Source organism: Opisthocomus hoazin, chromosome 8 (assembly GCF_030867145.1).
Source record: "Opisthocomus hoazin isolate bOpiHoa1 chromosome 8, bOpiHoa1.hap1, whole genome shotgun sequence".
Lineage (NCBI taxonomy): Eukaryota > Metazoa > Chordata > Aves > Opisthocomiformes > Opisthocomidae > Opisthocomus > Opisthocomus hoazin.
This window is the reverse complement of record NC_134421.1, coordinates 11,074,613-11,101,446: the sequence shown is the minus strand read 5'-3', so window position 1 is coordinate 11,101,446 and position 26,834 is coordinate 11,074,613. Positions and strand designations below refer to the sequence as shown.

Genomic DNA, 26,834 nt, shown 5'->3' with positions numbered 1-26,834 from the left:
ACAGTTTAAAGGAGTAGACTGAGACACAAACAGAAGAAAGGCATCTAGCATCTAACCACTTTAATAACAACTTTTTGTACAGCAATCTCAGTTAATAGGTCAAAGCTGCAACTATCAAGTCCTAGCAAAATACATGGCAGCACATGAAAAAGCAAAATGAATCTTTAAAAAATTTATAGTTTATTGGACATACAGAGAGAGAAGAATATATTCCAGAAGTGCTATGGACTTAAAAAGTAACACGTAGTATACTGTCCTCAATGTTAAATATACCAGGAAAGACAGACATACACCCCAAGATCAACAGTGGGTGTTCACAGGATGGTGTAGAGGTAATGAAAGATGTCAGTTTTGACATAAGGGACATTTATGTCAGATATAGCTCTGTGAACTGTTCATATAAAGATGACAGCCGAACTTCTTTTGTAAATTTATTCATCTACAAAGAAGTTACAGAAAGAAGAGAAAGACAGGGCCCTATAAAGTCTTCATAGGAGGAAGAAAAGGGAGGAGTAGAAATATGCAAAAGAAACTATGTAGAAATTGTTAGAAAGGTAGAAAGAAAACCAGAAAAAGACAAAATGAAAGAGGAATGTTTCAAGAAAGAAAGCGGGATATTATGTGAGAGGATGGAGATCAAAGATGAATGGCAGAGAACTATCTGAGTTCTAGTTACAAAAGCCATTAGCTGTTTGTCAACAGCAATTTTGTTGACTGGAAGAAGCAAGGCTGAAGCGAACACAAGAATGCTACAAGAATAATTCCAGACTTCATAGGAATATAGTGTAGTTTATATAGCAATGTTTGGCTGACACACAGAAAACAGAATTGCAGACAATGTGAAACACTCAGATGTCTTATCTTGAGTAAGAAGACTATGCTGACACATAATTGAAGAACATTTATGCTCTGAACAGCATGATTTCTATTTTCAATTTTTAAGTAGAAAAACACCTTGAGATATTTGACCTCAGTTCCATTCTGTACTTTGTCTCTCTCTTACAACAGGATACACTGGAAGAAAGCCATAAAGAAGACTGACTGTGATTACTGAGGCAGTTTAGCAGCCTCAGTGTTGCTCTAAGATACAAGTCGTATAGCTCCAAGCAGCCATTCAGTTTAACATGTTAATCACATTAACCATCCACATTGCTGAAGCAGGGGAAGAGAGCCCACCAGATGTAATGTGCAAAAGATAACACTATAAGCAAGCTTTACAGTCTAAGATGCTGAAGAAAGTTTCAAAATGTGAACCACAGACTTTAGACCTGTTGCTTGTTCTCTTGGAATATTGATTTTCATAAGACAAAAGGTAATTTAGACTTCAATATACTGATCTTCTATTATATTAGGCACTTGGTGGGCATCAAAATCAGTTCTAGAAGTTGACTGAAAGATCTCAAAAATTATTGGTTAACAACATTAAATGTTTCATTCTATTTTGCTACAGGTACGTTCTATTTCGTCAGTCTCACCTCTGTGCCTGGCAAGATCATGGAGCAGATGTTCCTGGAAATTATGCTAAGGCACATGGAAAATAAGGAGATGACTGGTGACAGCCAAAATGGCTTCACTAAGGGCAAATCATGCCTGACAAATTTGGTGGCCTTCAACAGGGTTACTGCATTGGTGGATAACAACCCCTACTATTCTGTGATTCTGAGATTCTGTGATAAGGGAAGAGCAACTGATGTCATTTACCTGGACTTGAGCAAAGCATTTGACACTGTCCCACATGACATCCTTGTCTCTAAATTGGAGAGACATAGATTTGATGGACGGACCACTCAGAGGATAAGGAATTGGCTGGACGGTCACACTCCAAGAGCTGCAGTTAATGGCTTGATGTCAAAGTGGAGACCAGTAACGAGTGGTGTTCCTCAGGGTTCAGTACTAGGACCATTGCTGTTCAACATCATTGTCAGTGACATGGTTTGTCGACAACTAGCTGTGTGGTGCGGTCAATACAATGGAGGGAAGCGATGCCTGAGAGACCCTGACAGGCTTGTGAGTTGGGCCTGTGCGAACCGCATGAAGTTTAACAAAGCCAAGTGCAGGGTCCTGCACATATGTCAGGGCAATCCCAAACACAAATACAGGCTGGCCAGAGAAAGGATTGAGAGTAGCCCTGCCAAGGACTTGGGGGTGTTGATCAGTGAAAAGCTCAACATGATCCAGCAAGGTGCACTCGGGGGAATGACTTTAAACTGTAAGAGGGTAAGCTTAGATTAGATGCAAGGAAGAAATTTTTTACAGTGAGGGTGGTGAGACACTGGCACAGGTTGCCCAGAGAAGCTGTGGCTGTCCCCTCCCTGGAAGTGTTCAAGGCCAGGTTGGATGCAGCTCTGAGCAACCTGCTCTAGTGGAAGGTGCCCCCGCCCTTGGCAGGGGGGTTGGAACTAGATGATCTTTAAGGTCCCTTCCAACCCAACCCACTCTATGATTCTACGAATCATGTTGAAGCAAGGCTAGGACAAGAGTACTATGGAAAAATCTTCTTGTAACATATTAAAAAGGATCAAAGGAGTCACAGAACGCTTCTTAGTGTCAGGCACTACAAAAGCAGCACAGAAGAGTGTCATGGTGAACCTTTGCATGCAATTCCTGCTCCTGAATTAGAACTCACTCAATTATTCACAGACTTCTGAATGAACTGCTAATTGCACAGAAATTATGGTAGCCAATCTGGTAATTTTGATTACCAAAAAAGTATTTCCAAGTAAAAGCAAAAATAGTTTCATAATATGAATCAGCCTCAATACTCATATTTTTGATAGTTCGTGTCAAACACGTTGCAAGTTTCAAGAAAAGTTCTCAGATGTGACAGGTAATTAACTGTAAATAATATTTTTTTGTACTTTGATACTGAACACAGCTGTTCATGAATCAATTATAAAACCTCCATTTAGATAAGAAAACTATCTATTTCAATATATTATGCAAAGAGCCTACCACATTTTTGCTATCTGATGAGTAAAGCTGCAATTTAAATAGGCTGTTTATCATAAAATACAATGAAAATCTTTTATCAGTTTCAACATTTAATTTGCCTATGTGTTTTAAACTAAATTTCACAATAATTAGTGCATGTATCCAAAACACCCAACATCCACACCACCCCGATTCCAAAAAAAGCACTCCGAATAAAGTTGTAGTGTATTTAAGACACATACTGGAAATATTGACAATGCTTTTCATTTTACTTCCTTTTAACACCTCTCTACTTCTTAAACATGTAATATGTTAAAATTCCCCCCTTGTCCACAGGCATAAAGATATTTTCCATTATGCTGCTTTCAAACTAATTCTGATGGCTTAAAACATCTCTGTTTTCTTCCTTATATATTAAATACATTTGTGGTTTGATCTGCTGTCAGGGCTAAGTTTGTTTAAAATATTAAGCCTCTACTTTTATTCAGCTCCCTGTTGAAATGCTGTGGAAGATACAAGCTCTGTGTCTTTCCATAATCCCAACACTCAGGTTTGACAATTTTGAAGAACAAAGACTATGTAAAATGCAGTACACTGGAAGACTTCAATTTTCAGAAAGATGGAAATTGTTCTTTTGAATAGTACCACTCAACACCAACATACTCTTGCAATGTTCCATTTCATCTACAAAATAGCAAACATTAGCATCTTTATTGTATTGTTCACAAAGCAATGTTACAGAAATGTCCTCAGAATGTTACAAATAAACATCCCCCTCAAATACAATGAAATTGTCATTATTACACTTTTAGAATGCCTACATTATCAGAACTGAAATTAGGCACCTGTGCTCAGTTTTATCTCTGTTTTCACATAGCCTCAGTTTTATTTCTATAGTCCTGAAATACACAGATGTTAAATGAAGAGATATAGATTAACTCAGTATATCTCCACTGAGCGATCTTCATTAGAAAGTACTTTTAAGTTTAAAGCCTTTCTGTTCTGGAGTTTTAGATATTTCCATTTCTATTACAATACTGTTTGAGCTGGGCCAATTACCACAAGTGAACCACAATTACATTTCTTTAGCTAAATAGCCAAGTATTTGAGAATTTCAACACTTATTTTCATTTTAGCATTATTATTTCAGTGCATCTATAGTGGCATAGCAATTGATACACAGTACCTTCATTTTCTTCTCATCCATAGATTTCTGAATACGTTGTCTAAGAGGTTTTGGAGAAGATCCATTGGATTGTGCTGGAGATCTACATTAAAAAGAGATAAGGTGTGTTTAGCACAGGTAAAAGAAATTATTTAAGAAAAACAGTTACCTTACTAAGTTCCTCAGAAAGAGGAAGGCAAGTATCTTCACTCTCCAAGCCTTATCTTTTTTTTCTCCCTTCCTAAGTAACCACATGTACTGTGACAACTGAAGACACCGTAATAAAACCAAACCTCCAGTTCCAATTTCTGGTATCATTTTGCAGTATATTTACAATATTGTAGTTCTGCAGCCACAGTTTTATTATTTGTAATGCTGGTGATAAATTACCAAATCTACTTCTACTTACCCCTCCTTGAATAGCATCTGGTTGACATCAAGAACAATTTTCCTCATATTTACAGACTTATCAATAGAAGAACTCACACAAACAAAATGCTTCCACTCTCCTGTATTTCAGTATGTGAATATTCATGTACATTAACAAACAATTTTGACAAAGCTATATAAAAAAATGCACATAAGAGGGAGTTTTTTGGTCTTGAAGTAAGAAGAACTAATCTGTGCATCTCTAAATAATGACTTCTCTGTCTATGCTTATGACAGGCCAGTATGCATATAAGGACTTTTTTTCAAAAATAAATCATTCTTTATTTTATTTATTTAGCTCATTCTTTGTTTTATTGATTTCTATTTGTCTGTGGCGCAAAATTACTGCAGGACCTTGCAATGCTTTTGCTTTTTAAATTGCCAAAACATGTAGCTTCAGCACGCTCCTGTCTACTCTGTTGTTCAGATTCATTAGTCTTCTATGTAACCTGTAATGACAAAATTCTCAGAATCCCACTTTTCCAACAACTGATGATTCCTCAGGATAAGCAACTGATTAAATCATCCCTGCTTCTCTAGTGCATGGATAGGTTAGTTTCCTTTTCAGTGCCTACAGAAATGGATTTTCAAGAGATGCTTTGTTTTGTACACCAGATCAACATGGGTATGCCTTAAATAGAAGGAAATTTTTAAAAGCAAGAAAAGAATTGAGCATGAAGTAATGAGTGGCTTTAACATTAACAGGATAGGAATATGATGGGAATAATATAAAAACCAGCAGCAAACAAAAGGTTGCCCCAAACCCTGAATACCTGTTGAACCTGCAAAACCAGAAAAAGAGAACCACTACTGCAACAATTTATGAAAATACTTAATCCATGGTCATGCAAAAACTTTACTGAAAACATAAATAATATCATTAATTTTATCAGAATCACCTTATTACGATATCAAACTCATCACTATATTTTTATGTTTGCTTAAAAAATTTATACTAGTGGAAAAAAGCATGCTTCTGTCTTGCATGCAGCTTTGAAATACAAAAAAATAGCAAGTGAATTTTATTTAAACTTCTGTAGAGCATATCTGAAAAGACTTTGAGTTGCTGGAGCATGTCCAAAGAAGGGCAATGAGGCTGGTGACGGGTCTAGAGAAAAAGTCTTATGAGGAGCGACTGAAGGAACTGGGGCTGTTTAGTCTGGAGAAGGGGAGGCTGAGGGGCGACCTTATTGCTCTCTACAACTACCTGAAAGGAGGTTGTAGTGAGGTGGGTGTTGGTCTCTTCTCCCAGGTAACTAGTGTTAGGTTGAGAGGCAATGGCCTCAAGTTGCATCAGGGGAGTTTCATATCAGATATTATGAAAATTTTCTTTACTGAAGGAGTGGTCAGGCATTGGAACAGGCTGCCTAGGGAGGTGGTGGAGTCACCATACTTGGAAGTGTTTAAAAAAACGTGTAGATGTGGCACTTCGGGATATGGTTTAGCAGGCATGGTGTTGTTGGGCGGACGGTTGGACTCTATCTTAGAGGTCTTTTCCAACCTATGATTCTATGACTATTTTCCAGAACGTTGAAATGAGGTACTTATAGATAGAAAATATTTGATGGAATACTAAAGGACAGTTTAAATGAGAAAAACTTCAGCTTGGTTACAATGTTCTAAAACACTGAGGATGTATTGACAGTGCTTACATTTTCAGTTCCCAAACATGCACGCATTTCACAAATTACAATGAAAATATTTGTAAACCAACAAAAAGTTAAACACCACAACAGTCACTTCTCAGCAGTAGTTTTTTGCAGGATTTCAGTGCAGAGGGATAAATCTACCCAACTTACTAAATTACTTATTATTGGCAACTTATTAAGAGTAAAACAAGGCAACAAAAATTCCTGAAATGCTGAAGTTTTGAAAAATAGGTGCTCTCATTTAACCCCAGTCTTCACCCAGAAATGAACCGTGCTCTCTCAAACTGACCAGAATCACAGAAGCAGAATCACAGAATGGTAGGGGTTGGAAGGGACCTCTGTGGGTCATCTAGTCCAACCCCCCTGCCAAAGCAGGGTCACCTACAGCAGGCTGCACAGGACCACATCCAGGCAGGTCTGGAATATCTCCAGAGAAGGAGACTCCACAACCTCCCTGGGCAGCCTGTTCCAGGGCTCCATCACCCTCAGAGGGAAGAAGTTCTTCCTCATGTTCAGCTGGAACGTCCTGTGCTTCAGTTTGTGCCCATTGTCCTTTGTCCTGTTGCTGGGCACCAGTGAAAAGAGTCTGGCCCCATCCTCCTGACACCCACCCTGCAGATATTTATAAGCATTTATTAGGTCCCCTCTCAGCCTTCTCTTCTTCACGCTGAACAAGCCCAGCTCCCTCAGACTCTCCTCATAGGAGAGATGCTCCAGCCCCCTCATCATCTTTGTAGCCCTCTGTTGGACTTTCTCCAATAGCTCCTCACCTTTCTTGAACTGGGGAGCCCAGAACTGGACACAGTACTCCAGATGGGGCCTCACTAGGGCAGTGTAGACGGGAAGGAGAACCTCCCTCGACCTGCTGGCCACAGTCCTCCTAATGCATCTCAGGATCCCATTAGCTTTCTTGACAGCCAGGGTACACTGCTGGCTCATGGTTAACCTGTTGTCCACCAGCACACCCAGGTCCCTCTCCACAGAGCTGCTCTCCAGCAGGTCCGCCCCAAGCCTGTACTGATGCATGGGGTTGTTCCTCCCCAGGTGCAGGACCCTGCATTTGCTCTTGTTGAACCTCATCAGGTTACTCTCTGCACAACTATCCAGCCTGTCCAGGTCTTGCTGAATGGCAGCACAGCCTTCCGGTGTATCTACCACTCCTCCCAGCTTTGTGTCATCAGCAAACTTGCTGAGGGTACGTTCTAACTCTTCATCCAGGTCGTTGATGAAGAAGTTGGACAAGACTGGGCCCAGTACTGACCCCCGGGGGACACCACTAGTTACTGGCCTCCAACTAGACTCAGCGCCGCTGATGACAACCCTCTGAGTTCTGCCATTCAGCCAGTTCTCAATCCACCTCACTGACCACTCATCCAGCCCACACTTCCTGAGCTTCCCTAGGAGGATGTTATGGAAGACTGTGTTGAAAGCCTTGCTGAAGTCTAGGTAGACAACATCCATGGCTCTCCCCTCATCTACCCAACCAGTCATGCCATCGTAAAAAGCTATCAGATTGGTCAGGCATGATTTCCCCTTGGTGAATCCATGCTGATTACTCCTGATAACCTTCCTTTCCTCCCCTAACCAGAGCTCAGACAAAACTATTCACAAACTTTAAATGTATTTTGGGAATTCTTCAGTAGTGAAATCTATAGAAGTAACAAAAAGCATTGTGAAAAACTCAAAACAGTAACTACCACGTGATCAAAAACTATACAACAATAACTGTCATATGAGGTGACCAACTATCTGATACATAGAATCAGATTAGCAAAAAGAATCTGAAAACTGCAATGACATTCATTGCTAAAGGTGCTGTCATCTGTCCTGTAAACTGTTCCAGATTTATTAACAACAACAGATTGGCAAAGAGACCGCAAACACTCCAGATCAAGTATTTGAGACATAAGCATTAACAAAAAACTGTTTACTATAGAGGTGCCTGTACATTGACATAAATCAGAGTGACACATCAGCTACTATCTTGTGCAGTGTTACGGTGTTCAGTTTTCATAAAGCAATTGGAGTCTTACAGTTAAGATTCTAGAGAAACGCAGAACACAAAGATTTGATAAAAACTGAGAGGCATTGCTTGCAAGTTTCATTTCAGTTTTTGCAGTTTTTTTATTCCTAAAACAGTAATTTAGGGTCATAAATTCAATACTTTGAAATCAAACTTTTAAACTGAAGTACACAGATAATATAAAAAAATTGTATCCTAGAAAATAAAATCTAAACCGAACTGACCCCTAAGAATTACTAAGGAAAACACAAGAATTGTCTAGATTACAATATAAATTCCCAGACAGCAGTACCTGCTTATACCAACACCAAGAAGATTTTAAGTCAAACAAATGTCTTATCCTTTTGGGAATACTCAGTGGCCACTCTTATTCAGAAATAAGTGGTTTAAAACCCATTTTAAAATTAAAGAGTTATTTAAAAAAAAAGAATCTCTAAAGCTCTGAATAATGGCAATGTAACTCAGAAGAATTCAGGCAGGCCTCAATTCCATTCACACAGAATTAATCTAGATCTAATTAAGCTCCTTTTCATTCTGCTAAAAATATAACCACAGTGAGCTTTATTAAATTAATGAAATAATTTTAAAAGTACTGTGGGTCTATTTTCCTGAATCTGAAGTAATGGAAAAATAAGAGACTGAAATGAGGGTTATTTTAAACTTGTCACATAATGAAATAGGAATGTATAGCTATCCACAGATATTTGAGAGGTGAAAGAATATTCCACAATATACTGTTACAAGATGCCTTTTATATTAAAATTATGGGTTTATTTAGAATTCTTATTAATGAAACTAATGTTTAAGTTTTGTTAGAATGTGCTTGTTGCTTTTGTTTCATAGAAGAGGTCAAATGATAAATCTAGTGGATCCCTTAAATTCTTCAACATTTAGGATCCTCCATCTTCCAATTTACAACCTATCACTTTTTCTTTCCTTGTTGTTATTCTCACAGCCTTGCAACTGCACACTCTGATAGTGTTGCTATGGGGGGCTCTCATTGGAAATGACTGCCACCAGCACAAGAAACACCCTCCTCTTCCCCACTTTTCCTACCCTTTTCATTGTAGCTCTTCTATTATGTTAGGGAACCCAAAAATGTGCAATGCACAGAGCTTAATAAGCAACTGGCCACGCAGCCATTGTCCTGACGAACAGATGCTCCAATCACCACAAGCAGTACCAAAAGCAGGGACAACAAATAAGGGGTTTGAGCAAGTCCTTATGAAGACAAGATAGTTCTGTTGGGGAAACGACCACTGTACTATTGGGGATGCTTGTCTGGGAACCCTGGGTGCTTTACTTTCCAGCTGACCGCCAGGGAGAGTTTTTTCCTTCTCCTCCCCCTCCTCTGATTTTATTCTTCTCCAAAAGCAACTTTCACCATTAGAGCCAATGGACACCATCAGCTACAGATCCTACTAATAAATCTTCATCCGTGGGAATTTGTTTCAACATCCTTAGTACAACACTACTCTGACTGGTGGATCATGATTTGAAAAAATATTTAACTATTTCAGATTGTCTCCACAAAATAATTACTATGTAGGAAGAAAATAGGACATAATCCAAAAATCTCTTGTGTCACAGCTAGATAAAGGGGGCATCTTCAAATTGAACAGTAACCTAATTAGCTACTGAACAGACAGTATATGCACTTGGGAGTTCAAACTCATCTGAAGAGGTGAGTACTCAGAAGGTTTTCTGAAATCTTCATAGGTTTTGTGCAGCCCAGAAATGTACTAGCTTGAACAGCCCCTATTACAAAAGCATCCTGATGATACAGAAAATTTGAATGATGAGGTAGAATACTTTTGAAAATTTGAGACTGTTCTAAGAATGCTTTCCCTTTACACTTAACCTCACAACAGACTGCACTTTGGTCATTTGCTTTGTGTAAGTAATATCAATGCTTTGTTAGCCACTCAGTATAACAGCTGTAAAAAAAACCAAAACACGAAACAACAAACCCAACACAAATACAAAAAAACCTTCTAGTACTCACCTGAAGAGAGTCATAACAGAGGTGATTCCAAACAAATTTAAGCTTTCATCGTCATATAATAGTTCTGCTTTGTTCTGAGTAGGAGGATTGACAGCTTCGTCATCCAGAAGAACTAGTAAGACCTTTACAGTATCTCTGCCACAATACGCGGTGCCACGATTTATGGAATGCAATTTTGGCTGAAAGTAAATACAATTTAAAAGAACATATAACAGAAAGGGTCAGCAAGCCATACCAATAGCTCATCTCCAAAAGCAAACCATACCAGCACAAGGTGTGAGCATCCCCTTCATCCCTTTCCCAGTAAGGATTTATGGGGAACCCACCCATGGTAAAGCTTCTTCCTCATCCCAAACCATTAGTAGCATTTAGATCGCTGCCAGCTGGAGGTATACACTGATGAGCAAGTCACACAAATATACAAATCTGTGTTGAAACCACACAGCAGAAATTAACATTATTTTCTCACAACCAATTTGAGTGCTTTGGGGTACACAAATACATTCTGGTGAAATCCAACTCCTCTGACTAACTGAATCTGCTAAAGCAGTTGATTAAAAGTGAGATTTCCATCAAGATTTGACAAAAGGGGCACTTGGCACAGTCTCCTGGTGTTTGGAACAGGATGAACTCAACACGATTTTCCACAAGAATAAAGAATTCCTTAAAGAAAATAATAATGCACATCTGGAAGTGCTCAGTGCTACAGTCAGCAGTACAAATGCAGAACTCCATAGCCACTAAGGGACTGCAAGAATTGCAAGTTTGCTGTATTTCTCTTTAAAATTACTAGGAGATCCACAGAGAAATTTAGTGCTTAATACACAGTAGTAGATGTTCAAAACTATAGGCTTTCTTATTTACCAATACACAGAAACACTGACTAGCCTGACTTTGTTCAGAATGACAGGACATACAATGAACTGCATTTATCTAATCAGTTAACTGCTTTTAAACACAGTCTTGAAATGATAAAGTTCTATTTCTCTCTCTATTTGATTACATTAATTAGTGTATGTAGCTTTCAAGAAACCATAGCAACACGTGTCAGTCAGCTACTATAAGTTATAATCAATAGCTAGAAATAGCAATTACAGAAATGGTTATTACTTGGCTTTACAGAATTGGCCTATTTCAGTACCATTTAATTTCCTCAAATTTTATTCTGAACCTCTTCAGTCACTACATCACCACATAACAGATTTTTATTAAATGTCATGTATGTCACGGTAAATTTGTCTTACTGAGAAAAGTACAAATTTGGCATCATCTTGACTGATCATAAACAAAGGAAAAAAAAAAAATCTTTAGAATACAACATGCCCTCCTAACAGCTAAAAGATCACCTTCAGAAATCTCATGTGGCACAACAGCAGCAACTTTGTGTACTAACCATGAACTAAAATCTTATTGTTCAAGGCACAATAAGAACTTTTGGCAATACAATAATCCCTGCCACAAAAATCTTGTTCATTAGTAAACTTAAAATCATTATTCACATTACTTTTTCAAGAAAACAGTTGATCAGTCATTCCATTCAAGGGTTGTGACTACTCCAGACTATTCTGGTTAGTTCCAGAAACACCAGCCAGATTCCATTTACAGTAGTAATTTTCTCAGGAAGAAATTAATCATAATTCCTATTAGTCACTCATGCAGGCTTCAACACAAAGTAGTGCTTCCTGCTGCATAAAGTAATAACTTTTCCTGGAGCTCTAAATTCTTATAAAACAGGTATTTGCAGGAAAACTGTGCAATGATGGAAGAAAACTGCCACTGCCAGGAGAAAAGCAAATTTTTCTAACAATGTAACTCTTTTCAGGTACATTTTATGAGTAAGCAGCCTTCCCAGGAGCTAGTGCAGGCATCATTTTCAGCTCTATTGCTAAGATGGTATTTTAAATTTGCACTCAAAGAAGTGATTCAATGTCTTACACACTAAAAAATACAACATACTATCAAACCAGAAGTTATTCTGAACATAGAATTTTTCTGAAAAATTATTTGCATCAAGGTTTGGGGGTTTCTTCATAAAGTAAAAACCAAAACAGAATAAAAAACCCAAGCTATACAAGAAACTCAGCCCAGAGAATTAATCTTTGCTGTCTTGAGATCTTAATAGGACAATCTGATGCTCCATTTTTTTTCCCAGCTCAAATTCATTTGGAAAACTAGTAGGGTTTTTTTGGGGGGTTGTTTTATTTTTTAATTACCAGTGGTAACCTATCTCTCTATAGGCTTAGCAAAATGTTCTTCCTTGTCAAGCTCCACTAAAATATGCAATTAGGTATCAGTCTCTTACCATTTGTCTAAGCTCCCTTTACTACCTTCTCAACTCTGTGAATCACATATTTAGGAATTATCGTTAAAATACACATTGACCCACCAATCTTCACAAGCTTCATTTACATCAAAAAGAATTCCCCATACCAAAATAGTATCGTCACAACACTAACAAAGGCAGACAATTTACACACACTCCACACCTTGTCCCTTCACTATAATTACAAAACCAAAAATTCTCCCCACTTATTCCACTCTCTAGCAATGTTCAGTCCACATTTTGCCCCTTACCTCTCTCAACTACTGTCCTTCTCTCTAATTCCTCAGGCCTCACAAAGGAATGCGGTGGGTCAATCTTGGCTATCTGCCAGGTGCCCACTGAGCTGTTCTATCACTCTGCCTCCTCAACAGGACATGGTGAGAAAATATCATGAAAAGCTCGTGGGGTTGAGAAGAGGGCAGGGAATTCACTTATTGATTGCCCTCATGGGCAAAACAGACTTGACTTCAGGAAATTAATGTAATTCATTCCCAATTAATCAGAATAGAATCACTCCCTTCTACCCAGACCCAACTTCACTCCCAACTCTTCTATCGCCTTCCTCCGAGTGGCACAGAGGGATGGGGAATGAGTGTTATGGTCCGTTCCTAACACTTCATCTCTGCTGCTCCTTCTTTCTCATCTCCTCCTCTGATCCTGTGTGGGGTGCCTCCCACGGGATACAGTCCTTTGCAAACTGCTCCAGCGTGGGTCCCTCCCACAGGCTGTAGTTCTTCAAGAACTGCTCCAGCATGGGTCCTTTCCACAGGGCGCAGTCCTTCAAGAACAGACTGCTCAGACTGCTCCAGCGTGGGTCCCCCATGAGGTCACAGATCCCGCCAGCAAACCACCTTCTGCGTGGGCTCTTCTCCATGGGCTACAGTTTCTGCCAGGAACCTGCTCCAGTGTGGGCTCTCCACAGGGTCACAGCTTCCTTCAGTGCACATCCACCTGCTACAGTGTGGGGTCCCCCACAGGCTGCAGGGTGGATATCTGCTCCACTGTGGAATTCCACGGGCTGCAGAGGGACAACCTGCCATCACCATGGTCTTCATCAGAAGCTGCAGGGGAATCTCTGCTCTGGTGGCCGCAGCACCTCCTCCCCCTCCTTCTCACTGAGCTTGGTGTCCGCAGAGTTCTCTCTCACATATCCTCATTCTTCTCTTCCAGCTGCTGCTGTGCAGCAGCTTTTACCCTTTCTTAAATGTTATCACAGAGGCACTATGACCACTGCCTATTGGCTCAGCTTTGGCCAGCGGCAGGTCTGTTTTGGACCCAGGTGCAACTGGCTCTGACACAGGGGCAGCTTCTGGTGTCTCTTCACATAAGCCACCCCTGCAGTCCTCCCTGATACCAAAACCTTGCCACATTAACCAAATACAGCACTAGATTTGTCAAGCCAAGTGGCACATCAGTCACATCCAGACCACAGTCATCTCCGATGGCTCTCAGTTACATCCATACTGTGGTGAGTATGGTGAAAAGGATTAGCTTAAAGGCCATCGTCCTCTGCTACATACTGAAGTTTCCTCACTGACAAAAAACTGTAGTAGAATCTGCCTGTCCATGAGTAAATGGGATATTCCAGGAATCAATTAACTTTAACTCAAGAATTGGCAAAAACTTCAACATAGAACCACAGACTCACAGTAATATATTTGAGTTCATAAGCTGCCCTCAGGTGTCCATTTCGAGGAAAATATTAACTTCACACTGCTCTCAATGGGATTAAGTGTTTGACCACACTACCTAACAACCTCAGGATACAGCCATCTTTACTATCTTCTGCCTTAACAAGGATACTGGTAAACATTTCTACACAGTCATGAGACTATGAACTTGACCTATACAGAACAATAAGAAACACAAACCATTTTGGAAAAGCAATTTTTTTTGTGAATTTCTCTCAGTAACGAAGTTTTATTAAAATAGTTTTACCTGGCTTATAATGATCTAAATTTAAAAAAAATTATCAGTAATACAAGTAGCTAAACAAAGACAGAACTGATAACAGTGATCTATTTTTTCAGATGGGGAAGAGACAAAAATAGGAGGATACGAAAGGGAAACAGGGAAATACAATGATGAAAGATTCAGGGGAAACAGGAAAATGAAGATGAAATATATTCCAGTTTCTCAGTGGAAACACACATTTAAACCAATTTAATTAGCCACTAGGGTCTGTCTGGTTTTAAGTCTTAGAAAAGAAAAAGTATATTGGAAGTCTGATTAAAATTTGTTAGAAATCTTATGTTACCATGGGGTACCTCCAGCAATTTCACAAAACAAAGCATTTTAACAATGTATACACGTTCAAACAGTCTAAGTTTTAAAACGTTTTCTAGACAAAAATACATGACATTAGACATTTTATATATCAATGTAAAAATCAAATAATTAAAGCTGGTTGATGTTTTCATCACTAAAAAGATCACAATCGAAACCTGAGTAGATTCAAAGCACAGAAACCACAAATAGAGAGCCTGCTCTCCACACCTGACTTACAGAACTTGAAATAATCTGATTCCATCCATGAAACTAAAATCATTAATAGATTCATTAGTGTCTTGAAACACTAAAAGAGAAAAACTTAGATGTTGATCGGGGTTATATTTTTATTGCCCCCCTCCACATTTTACCATGCTTTGGACTTTATTCCATTATTCTGAATGCTTTACCCTTAGAAATACTTGACACTAAGCTAATTAAAACCTGTGTATTTTGATCAAAATTACTTATACATGTTCTCAAATTTTAGTTCCACTTTCATGAGTTTCTTTATTTGGAAATTTTTTATAGCTCTACTACCTTGAAATGAATGGGAAACCTCACACTTACAAGTATCCACATCTTTAACAACTGGACAAACAAATTAAGTTTTGAAGAGTATTTTCTTTACAATTTTGAGATAAGCAGTTTATTTTAAGTAAATCAGCTTTTTGAAATCCACACCATAATCCTCAAGAGTAAGTCTTTAAACAAGTTTAAAACCACATTGTAGAGGAAATGACACTGCTCTGTACTGTTAGGAAAAGATAATACTCTACATAAAGTCCTTTAAAAAATAAAAAAGAAAGAAAACAAGCAAGAGACATTTACTTTCTTGTAAAGCTAAATAGTAAAAAGAACAAAAGAAGTCCCATTACCCGTGCTGGACTCACTCCAGTAGTGCTGTCAGTCAAGACTTCATGTTGTGAATCGACAATATTTTTAATCTTCAAATCCAAATCTTGTACAACTTCCTCTACTGCCTGACAGAAAGGATCCCCATTGCTTCGGCCTTTTATCAAATGCATCTTCACTGTTGACATAATTCGCCCCCCTGCAATTCTGAAAATAGGCACAGGGTCATCTCCACATTAATCTTGGCAGCACTTTAGTACACCTATTAGTGTTGAACATAGCCAGTCTCCACAGTTAATCAAAACTCTTCAGAGAACAGCTTTGATCTTTTAAATCAAACAGCAGTGTAGAAGTATTGTCCAACATAATAGTTTGCTTAAAAAAAATTATAAGGTAATGAATTCAGCATTTAGTAATACTCTGAGCTGCAACACAAAACTAACTTCTCCATAAAAGTTCAAAGAAAAGTACTTTCTTTAAACCTACAGTTACTGTTTCACTCATAAGCCGTTAAGTCTACACAAAACGTTTCACTGGAACACGCATTCCAATTTAACAGCCTATTAGATTTGAGTCATTTGTGCTTTGTGAAAGTGCTTCAGAATATCAATCTGCTTTCAATTTTATTTAAATAGATAGTGATGTTCATCTAGTCTAATTACTGTTTGCCATAAAGGCACACACTATTAATCTTTTTTCATCAGCTAGAAAAAATGCCTACAGAAAAGAATTTAGTAGCCTAATTATGAAATGTCCATGCAGTTTGACATAATATAAATAGTCTAATCCAACTGATATAGGGGCTTTACAGAAGGATAAGACAGCATTTTGCAAGTGCACCTAAACCATATTTAGGCTTTATTTCATTTTGTGGTTCTGTACCTTGAACCATCTACACTGCATGTATGATAAACTGCATTTGGGATCACTTTTTGATTAGAACTACCAGGTCTCCCCCCAGTGAAACTCTTGTGATTAGCAGTTATAGTTGTACTGATGATGCTCCAATAGCCAGTATTGGGAGAACTACACCACGTCTTGCTCCCTCAGCTATGCAAGATCCACATATTCTATAAAAATTGAAATATAACAGGCTGCCAGGTAGACTGCATTATCCTGAGTATGTAAAAATCAGTTCTTGAAAAATCACAAGAAAACCCAAAGATCTTGCATCCAAAAAAGGCTACAGGGACCGAGGCTCTTGTGACAGTGCGCCTTGATTTACCCAGACCTGGTGAATGAGAAGAAACAGTTACAAATCTGTGATTCTGTGAATTCCATGAATTCCACTGGCCATTTATAAGTGCATCTTTCCACTCAGGGGTTGCAAGCAGTGCCCTGAACACTGCTGTTCAAAATTAGTAAAATCAAATGACTTAAAGCTTATAACAAGAGTATAGTCTCATAGCAAGAATGGAAAGATGCAAGTGTTAGGAGTGCACTGCTCATTTTGCAAATGTAATGCGTGGTGAGTAGAGGCAAAAGCTATACGGAGGTACAAAGATAGGAATCGCTAGTCATGAGGCACTATGAACTATGACTATTAACCAGGTTAAACAAATTAGCTAGGGGATGACAGATCTTATCTCAGACATGACAAAAAAACCCCTGCATTGAGACAGAAAGTGTCTTGACTACTGTAATGGAGATTTAGTGAGAGATGAAATAAACCCCTTGAGTTTAAACATTAATAATTTTGCCCAGCACCTACACAAAGCATTAAGTGAAAGACTGTTTTACCATTGCTGAGTTTGGGCAAATAAAAAAACCCATGACATTACAAGAACCACTCAGCTCTCCTACATCATAATGCATCTCTTCCCAAAAGCTTTTTGAAGGTGCATGCTGTTTGGAAACCTTATAATCAATTCTCTAGCCTTCTCAGAACATGAGCCTACCATCCAGACCAACTAAGTTGATCATAATCAAGATTCACCTCACCAAGCAATCATTTATCTTCTGTTTAACATCACATATATACAAGGACTTCATTATTACCCATTATCTTTGGTCTTCAGTTTCATTCTCTTTCTGTTTATTTTCTTCAGCCTCTTCAGTGTGGTAGTCTATTTTATTTCTAGCTTAAATTTATAGTGTTTTTTTAACTGATTCCCTCCCCTCTTACTTGTCCACACACAGTTATTTTCGCCTTTGAACACCAGTTGATAACACATAGAAGAATAATGGAAGAAATAAAATCATAACAAAAGGCACAAGGACACATTCTTTAAAAAAGTTTCCCAGGAAAAACAGGTAGAACTCTGTATTCAGAAAATACCTTGAACTGAAATTAGAGATTGAGACAGCACTCAGGAGATATATCAAACATTTTCTCTGTTCTTACAAGGCATGTATTTATTGCCAGTGTTGGAGGTAAGATCCTGTGCTTATGGACCCTTCTTTTGAAGTTGTACAATCACTTTTCATCTCTTTAAAGTAACATAGATTCTCTGTGGTGACAGTAGCAACTCAAAAAATTAAATGAAAACAAGGAAAAACCCCCCAGCCTTCTAGTCACATCAATTTTTGATAAAAAATTTCCTATGAAGCTAGACATGCTCGTGATGCTAAGCTTAGTTATGAGACTGATTTCCTGCCAGATTTTTAAGTTTTACAAAGCCCAAGTATAATGTCAGGTAAAAGCAGTAAAAGAAACAAAATCAATTATGTTCATTCTGATGTCCTGGTCTAAAAATTTTTTCTTTGCAGTCTATCTGCTTCATGATCTATTGCAATGATCCATCTTCCCTCTCCCATTAAACTACAGCTTCTTTTCCCAGACTTTAAGATACACTAGCCACTCTCCTGCAACATCTAATAACTGGATAGCCTGTTAAATCTTGCCTTTAACAGCAGAATTACTGAAGTTTTACTTATCTTTTTTCCTAGGAGTTCGGTTTGTAGCCCAGATTAGAGCAGAAATGCAGCATGTTGAGTGCTAACATCAGTCTATCTAGCTTAGACACCAATAGTTCTGATTTAACTATACCATGAACTGCACAAAATGACCCCATATTTATTCACACACCCTGAACTCTTGAACTGCTATTGACACCTACAGTACAAGTTTTAGATATAACTATGATGTTGCAAATCACAGCTCTACCAAAAAAACAAACCGCCCAAAGCAATGACAACGTCTTTATTACTGAAGGTGACACATCCAAGAGTGAGAAGATGACTTCAACTTCCTCCATATCCCTGCCTACCTACCCTGAAAGGACACCTTGCAAATTGAAAGAAAGGTATGTTTTGTACACATTAAATTCTGAAGATGAATTTTAGAATTCTAGCTGGGAGAAACTCCATCAAATGAAACTCCATCTGTCTACATTCGTACAAAATATAAAATAAGTGGGCAAAGCTAAGTAAAAATAGGAACCGAGTCAGAGGAAAACTAGTTTGTTTATATTCTTTTTTGTGAAAATACACAGAGGGAATGGAGCCAGAGACCTTGCTGTTTTGGCTTATTCTGGCTGAACAACACTCCCGTAAATAACTTTGAGAACCTGAAGTTAACTTGAAGCTTTTTTTGGGCTTTTTTTCCAGGTCAAAACCAAATAATTCCACAAAATGCTCAGCTTTAACTTTTACAGATTAAAGATTATTCAATTCACATCAGATTTGCAGGCTTGATTAAACAAAAACTTGTGCTTTACAGAAATTTAAGCACAACATATGCGCTTAGCCAAAAGAAAAGTCACCACGTGAAGTCTCTCTGCACAGAAGTCATGAACCATTCAGATCTTGGAAAGCATAGTTTAAAAAAAAAAAGGGGGGGGGGGAGGGGTAGAAATATGCTGGTGTACCTCTGCTCTAAAACCCACAATTCAGTCTAACCACAAGAGAATGAAAAGTTCAAGGGGAAAAAGAAATCATCCAGTGCAAGTTGTCAAGAGGTAAGAAGAGAGCACTGCTGAAGAAAAGTTCTGTCTCAGAGATGCATATAGGAACTGTAGCCAAGTCTCCTGATGTTTCTTGCCAAACTGCTTTATTTCCCTCAACCCTAGACTGTCATTTTCCAAAATAATACCCTCAAATGAGAAAAGCATTGTATTAAATGAGTAGTATCTATTCCATAAACACTGGGCTGAACCTAGAACTCCATGACAAACAAGCAGGTGAATCAATTGACTGAAGTTGTCTTTGAAAGTCAGGTTCAGTCCTTTCTGCCTACTGATATCTTGAGCTTATCTACATCGTTATACTTTTCACACATTTAACATACATACACATGTATGTATGATGGAAGAAAAAGTATTATTATACATATAGTACTGGGCATCAGTTAATTAAGATAATGATACTCTTAATTTAAATGCTATGCTCTGTATATGACTCCATTACCTTGTAGTTTTCACTGAGAAAATAAAAAAATCTGTGATAAAAACATTTTCTGTGTTTGCTTTTTTGTCTCTACTACCCAATGCCAACTAAAGATATTTGCTATTAGAAGTAAAGTTCATTTAATCTCTTTTACTCCCCGTATTCCTTCTTTTCCAGGGAAGAGTTCCAGTCACCCATCAGATATACACAGTACTAACTGGAAGAAAGAAAAGGAAAAGTTTGTTCACACTTCAGCTAGAATTTGTATAAACAGGCCAAGACATAAAATGTTGATCTAATGTGTGTGGATTAGTACTGAAACACTGTGCCATATCTTACACCATTTTACACCAGTATATAACAAAGTTAGTTATGTTTTGAGGGGTTTATTAGACTTGAATGTACTTATAAAATGTTGAATCCACCTCATTTGTGCTATTTCATGAATATTTCAAAGCTTACTACAAGAAAGCCCTAATAACCACGTCTAGCAGTTTCAAAAAGTACAGTCAAGCGGGTCTCAGTAGGAGAGGCATTCTTTGGATCTCTTTATGTATGCCATCTAGAGCACAGAGATGGACAGGGCTTTGTCCATGTTTATAGAGGCCTTTCTGTGGTGCAAAGAGTACCACCCTCTTCCCAGAAACGGCAACTCCCTGGATCAAAAAATATCTTAAGAAATAACCATCTTGAAGATGAAACTATATATTAATTCAACAATAAATATACTAGTTCTATTTAAAGCAATCAAATAAGTTACCTGGGTAACTTCAGACCCACTAGTAGAACTTCATTATTAGTGAGGTTTAAAAAGATTAACTAAAAGCACAGAGATAAATGGAAAATGTAGTAAAAATGTATCTTGGTATTTGGGGGAATTTTTGTTCGTGGGGTTTTTTTTGTTTGGTTTTGTTCGTGGTTTTTTTGTTTTGTTTTTTTCAACAAAAAGGACACCCTACACCATATTGCTCTGATATTATTCTTTTATAGGTTTATATCGCGTAAAAAATTAGTTGAACTTAAGCTTTATAATATCTGGTACTAGAGAAAAAAAATGTTTACACGAACAAGATTGAAAACTGTTCTCCACATAGCAGTTCCTAACAGCTAGAAGGGCAGCAAATGTTTGTTCTGAATACAGAATAACATGTACAAAGTTATCTACCTTCAGATAATTTTCAGAGCAGCAAAAGATAAGAATTTCAGTTGTTCTTAATTCTGAAAGAGCAGCAAGAAACCTAACTGAATTCAAGAACGAACTTGATACATTAAACAAAGATGTGCCATTTGTCTAAGGCAATAGAGAACTGAAGAGACCTTGTCCCTTTCCAGTCAGGGTGCCTGCTAACAATCTTTCTCTTATGTTTCATTCAGATCATGAGCTGCTGACATGAAATATTCTAAGACAAAGTGCTTCAGTGCCACATCCAAGGTCTTTTAAATCATCCTGAAGGAGGACTCTTATCAAATCCGGTTAGCAGTAAACACCTGCCAATTACCACTATGACAGATGTTGTAAAATAGCATTTTTTTAAATGCTAATATGATTTTCTGTTTAGTCATGTGCAACAATATTTGTTTAAAAGGTACAAACTGAAAGAAAACTCCACTAGAAAACCCACTTCTCTCTTTATCTGCAATAGAAATAACCAAAGAAAATCCATCAGAGTAATTATAAACTCTAAAACCCCCAACCCTTTAGAAAACCATTTTCACTGTCCAGCAGAGAATGTTCAGATACAAAAGCCTGGATCCAGCAGTGCAGTGGTAATCTTCCACCGAGTGGACTCAGCAAAGTCCATGTGTGACCATCAGCATGTCTGCCCAGTATTGCATAGTAAGTCCATCGGAGAAGAGACCTAGAACCAAGCACCCATTTGTTTCTCTGATGGCCTGCGCTATTCTTCATTGGCTTCAGCCACTGGAAAGGGTCCAACAAACACTACCATCTTCCATTAAACAGTCTCAATTTATACCCTTATTTCCTCTCCACAAAAGCCAGGACTGCCAGGTGGGTGAGGGCAAAACATGTGATCGCACAATTAAAGACTATGCTAACACATGCATCTCAGGTGACTGAACTAAGACTTCACCAGCAGTCTTTAAGTGTTTAGTTTTACAGACAGTGTTCAATTAACTTTTTTAAATTAGCAGGTTCCCAGACATTTTAGATCAACTGACAGAACGAACATCCTACCATCTTCAGTATGAACTAGCACTAGAAGAGTATACAGTTCAGGTGGGATTTATCCCACCTGTCTTGCAGTCAGAGAAAAACAGATACCTACCCGAAGATAAAATGAATCACATGCTAAAAATGCCTTATTTGCATCAGTGCTTCTAAAGGGAGTTTAAAAAAAAAAAAAAGTAAAATGTAAAACTCTACTTGTTATCTAGGCATTCTATATATCCTATCTTCTGCTACTGGTTGTTTCTACTAAAAATATTCTCAGATCTTGTGTCCGCTTGAACCCTTTTGCTTTGCATCATCTGTGTCCAAGTCCTATCTATTTCTACCTCACTTTCCTTATCAAACCATCTTTTCTTATGTTAGCTAATTTCTAAGAAACTAATTGCGTGCCTTGTCTGTTTTGTTCCTACTGAGATTATCACATAAGCAAACTCCTCTGCTTACTTAAAATCTAAATGACATTGGCAAGAGCTCTTCTTACAGAACTGGGGCCTTAGTGTGCGAAGTTAATATGATGCAGAAGCGCTTTATTTTCTGGAAATACATCTTTTGTGGAAAAGACTAAAGTAGTATACCGGGTGTGGGAAGAAGAGTTAAGGATATGGACAATATTCAAAACCTGATAAAAAGCAGAGTAGAACAGACTCCTGAAGGCTACTCCAAGAACAGAAAAGAATATATCAAAATTCTATTATACTAAGGTTAACATTTGTATTCATTCATTTCAATTTCTCCAACAGAGGTAAAAACTAGATGACAAATATGTAGCTATCCGACTTGCACTGTGGAAACAAGTGTCTTAAAACAGATTGCAAACAGTTATCATGGGTTGGGAGGGGATTGCAGCCTTCTTTGTTATGGATTTAGGAAGCTGTTATAGAACTTGATAAGAACTGAACAGCTATCCATTTTTTAAATTTAGAACTATATGAAGAAAGTAGCAATCTAATTCTATTCTGAAATGCAAAGAAGCAGGATGTCAACTAGAGCTTCAGCTACTTGGGTAGAAGATTGGGACAAAATTTATCTGAGAAACAATACTAAATACAAATACTCTAAACAGAGCAGTAACTGTTCCTTTAAAGCAAACCCAATTATGTTATATGTGTAAATTTAAAAAAATTAGTAGTTCATGTTAATATAGATTTCAAAATTTCAACAATAAAATTGTATCAGCGAACTTGTCTAGACTTTACATAAGTCTGTAAAAGAAAAAAGTAACTATATAAAAACATTCATAGTACCCAAAAATTCCACCTCAAACAATGGACGCATGCATTATTACTCCAATTTTAACCCATACAGAAACAAATATTAGGTGAAGATCCTACCTTAGACCCTTTGGAGTTTTGCAGTTTATTAGATCCACAATAAAAGCACAACAAAAAAGAATCCTGTTGCTAAGTATTTTTCTATGTTGCTGCTACCACTTTTGCTGTATTGCCAAATATTTCTATCTTTTAGCTTGGTAGAAGAAACCAGAGTAACTCTTCCTCAGGAAGCGCTACCATCTAAAAAATCTGGCACCTTCCCAAGAACTTACTGCAAAAAACAAAGTTGGCGTTCATTATCTGCTCTCACCAAGATCAATTCTGGACATTCTCCATACCAAGCAATGCTCAAGTCTGGTGATGAAGCTACTATAAAATTATACACATATTCTTCTCAGAATAAGATTCTTCAAGAGTAGCCACAGGCATTCTATGCTATAGTTCCATTGTTCCACCATAACATACCTAACTTAATAGTTCCCTCTAGATGTAATCACTTTCCTGTAATTTACTGAAAAGTATCAGGATTGGAATTATGATCAGGCAATTGCCAGACTGCTTCTCCAGCCTGGATTAAAGGGAGGCCAGGAAACAGATGAACTAGTAGTTTGATATCTGTATGATGGCATAAAGGTAGGGTTTTTCAATCCAGCACTAATACAAAAGTGCCATAGTATCACAGCCTTCATGTCTTCCTTTTAATTAAAGGATTACACCCAAATTTCAATACCTAGGACATTATGGTCAGTGTATTCTCCAGCACCAGCCTAAATTATCAAGTTAAGGAAAGGGACAGCAAATTACAAAAATCACAATTTAATTAAATGCAGTATTGTACAACTGGACCATTCAAGGTACCACGTCTCAGCTGTGATGTCTTAAGTCAAACTTCTCAAAAAGATCAGCTTTTTCAACCAAAGTTTTCTATTTTCTTGCAAATCCAATTTGAGCCACAATTAAGTTTCTTTTTAAAAATTATTTACTTCTAAATATATTTTAAAACATTCTCAACATTAAATGAAGACAAAATTTAGATTAAAGTATATCAGTATTTCCATTACAAAGTTAAATGTGTAGGTAAAGCAGATCATTTACTTCAAAATTATGTTAAAGTATATTAGTCTTCAGAGGCAAGGATTTTCAGGGGAAATTATAAGACCCTGGTTTAAACCTATTTTTTTTTCCTTATAAAATAGCTAGTTTCTTAGACAAGCCTTTCCGATATTATATTATTTCTTCAAAACACAAGAACATTTTTAATTAAGTCACAAGCACAATGTTTATTAACATGGCAGATAGTGATATAGTCTTAATTTGTTTCATTCTATATAATCAGTAATTTTCATTGTAAATATTTAACACCAAATTATTCTACATTTCAGTGATGCTAAGAGTTATCTTAGAGTGTCTAAGTTCTTAGTATTTTACTGAAAAACAGTACACTGCAAATACTCTAAACCAGTGTAAAGAGATTTATCCAGTAAAACACAATAAAACAAGATAAAAGCAATATACGCTTCTTGGGGTTACAGAAATATAACTTCATTGGAATAACCAAGACATGGTGGGACAGCCTGACCAGAGCTGGAGTGCTGCAAAGAATGAATACAGTAAGCTCTTCTGGACAGACAAGGTGGAGTAGTGCTTTCTATATGCAGGAGCAGCTCAGAGGTATGGAGAAGCTGCTCTACTAGACAAGACAAGAGGCTCATTGAGAGCTTGTGAATCAGGGTCAGAGTTTGTTATAGGCAACCCAACACACATGAGGAAACGGGCTAAATATTCTTAAAGCAACTCTCAGCAGGCTCTGTATCACAGACTCTGGTTCCTACAGGGCACTTTGACACCACCAACCCCAACATCTGCTGGAAGAACATCACAATAAGATGCAAGCAGTCAAGATTTCTACAGAGTGTCAGGGATAGTGGATGAGCAACACAAGGGGTTAGACACAGCTAGGTCTGCTATTCACCAACAAGAAAGAATTGGTCAAGGATGTGGAGAGAAAAAAAAACACAAATAAAAATAAAATGAATGGCAGCGTTAGCTGTAGCAATCATGAAGTAATGAAGTTCAAGATCCTAGGGGAGCAAGGAAAGCAGGTAGCAGAGTATAGACTGTGACTTTAGGAGTGAAGATTTCAGCTTGTTCAGTGAACTGGTACATGGAATTCCATGCAAGAAAGTTCTAAAAGGCAAAGGAGCTCAGGAAAGCTGACATGTTATTAATGACAACACATTACAAGCACAAGAAGAATGCATCACAATACTCAGGAAAATATGTAGAAATATCAGTAGACCAGCTTGGCTAAAACGTGAACTGATGACAGAGCTTCAATGCAAAAAGGCTTTACACAGGATGGGGAAGAAGGGACCGATTACAAAGAAATAGTCTAGAAACATTGCCCAGCAGCCTTTAGGGAAAAAAAGTGTTGTCAGGAAAGTCAAAGCTCAGCTAGAGTTGAGACTTGTAAGGAACATTGAAAGTAGCTTCACCTGCTGCTTTTGTATTAAAAGGCTGAACAAAGACAACAAGGGACCTTCGCTGAAACAGATTTTGCAACAGTGGACATAGATAAAACTGAGATAGTCGATGCCTTCTTTGTCTCAAGTCTTCACCAACACGGTCTTCCAGACCTCTGATTAGAGAAACTTTTCAGACAACTACCAGCAGTGGATAAGGATCAAGTCAGGGTTTACTTGATAGAACTGAGCCCATAGAAATCCTCAGAACCAAACAGGCTGCATCCAAAAGCACTAACAGAACTGGCTGATGTCTTATAAGGCCACTCCATACCATCTTTGAAAGGTCATGGGGATCAGGCAAGGTCCCTGACAAATGGAAAAAACCAAATGTTTGCAAAAGACAAAAAGGACAGTTTGGGGAACCACAGGTTTATCAGCCTCGTTACGTTCCCTGAGAATATAATTTAAGAAGTCCTCAGGGAAAATGTTTCTGGGCATGTGAAGGATTAGGTGGTGGCTGATAACTGTAAGCATGGATTTATCAAGTGTAAGTTATGACCAATCTGTTTGCCTCCTATAACAAAATGACGAGCTTTACAGACCAGGGCAAAATGGTGGATGCCATTTACTTTAACTGTAGCAAGGCTTTCAACGCTGTCAGAAAATATTCTCAACATACAAGCTGGATGTTACAGTCTGGATGGATGGTCAACTAGATGAGTTAAAAACTGGTTGGATGATCAGGCTCAGAAGGTGGTAAACATGTTGTACTGTATCTGGAGGCCAGCAACAAATTGAGTACCATAGGGGCCTATCTTGGAAACATTTTTTTCTTTTAAATATCTTTGGCAGTGATTCCGTGATAAAAACACATGCTCATCAAGTTTGTGGATGACACCAAATTGGATGGAACAGTCAATATGCTTGAGGACA

General features: G+C 37.8%; 1 protein-coding gene across 1 annotated transcript in view; it reads right to left on the bottom strand.

Annotated features, from left to right (window-relative positions):
* The window catches only part of PARPBP (PARP1 binding protein), a 62,028-nt gene that overhangs the window by 8,855 nt on the left and 26,339 nt on the right, over positions 1-26,834 (bottom strand). The window contains exons 7-9 of the mRNA XM_075428298.1: positions 15,672-15,855; positions 10,203-10,381; positions 4,118-4,199 (exon numbers count right to left, since the gene is read on the bottom strand). Coding sequence (XP_075284413.1) covers positions 4,118-4,199; positions 10,203-10,381; positions 15,672-15,855 — 445 coding nt within the window. The remainder of the gene's footprint in view (positions 1-4,117; positions 4,200-10,202; positions 10,382-15,671; positions 15,856-26,834) is intronic.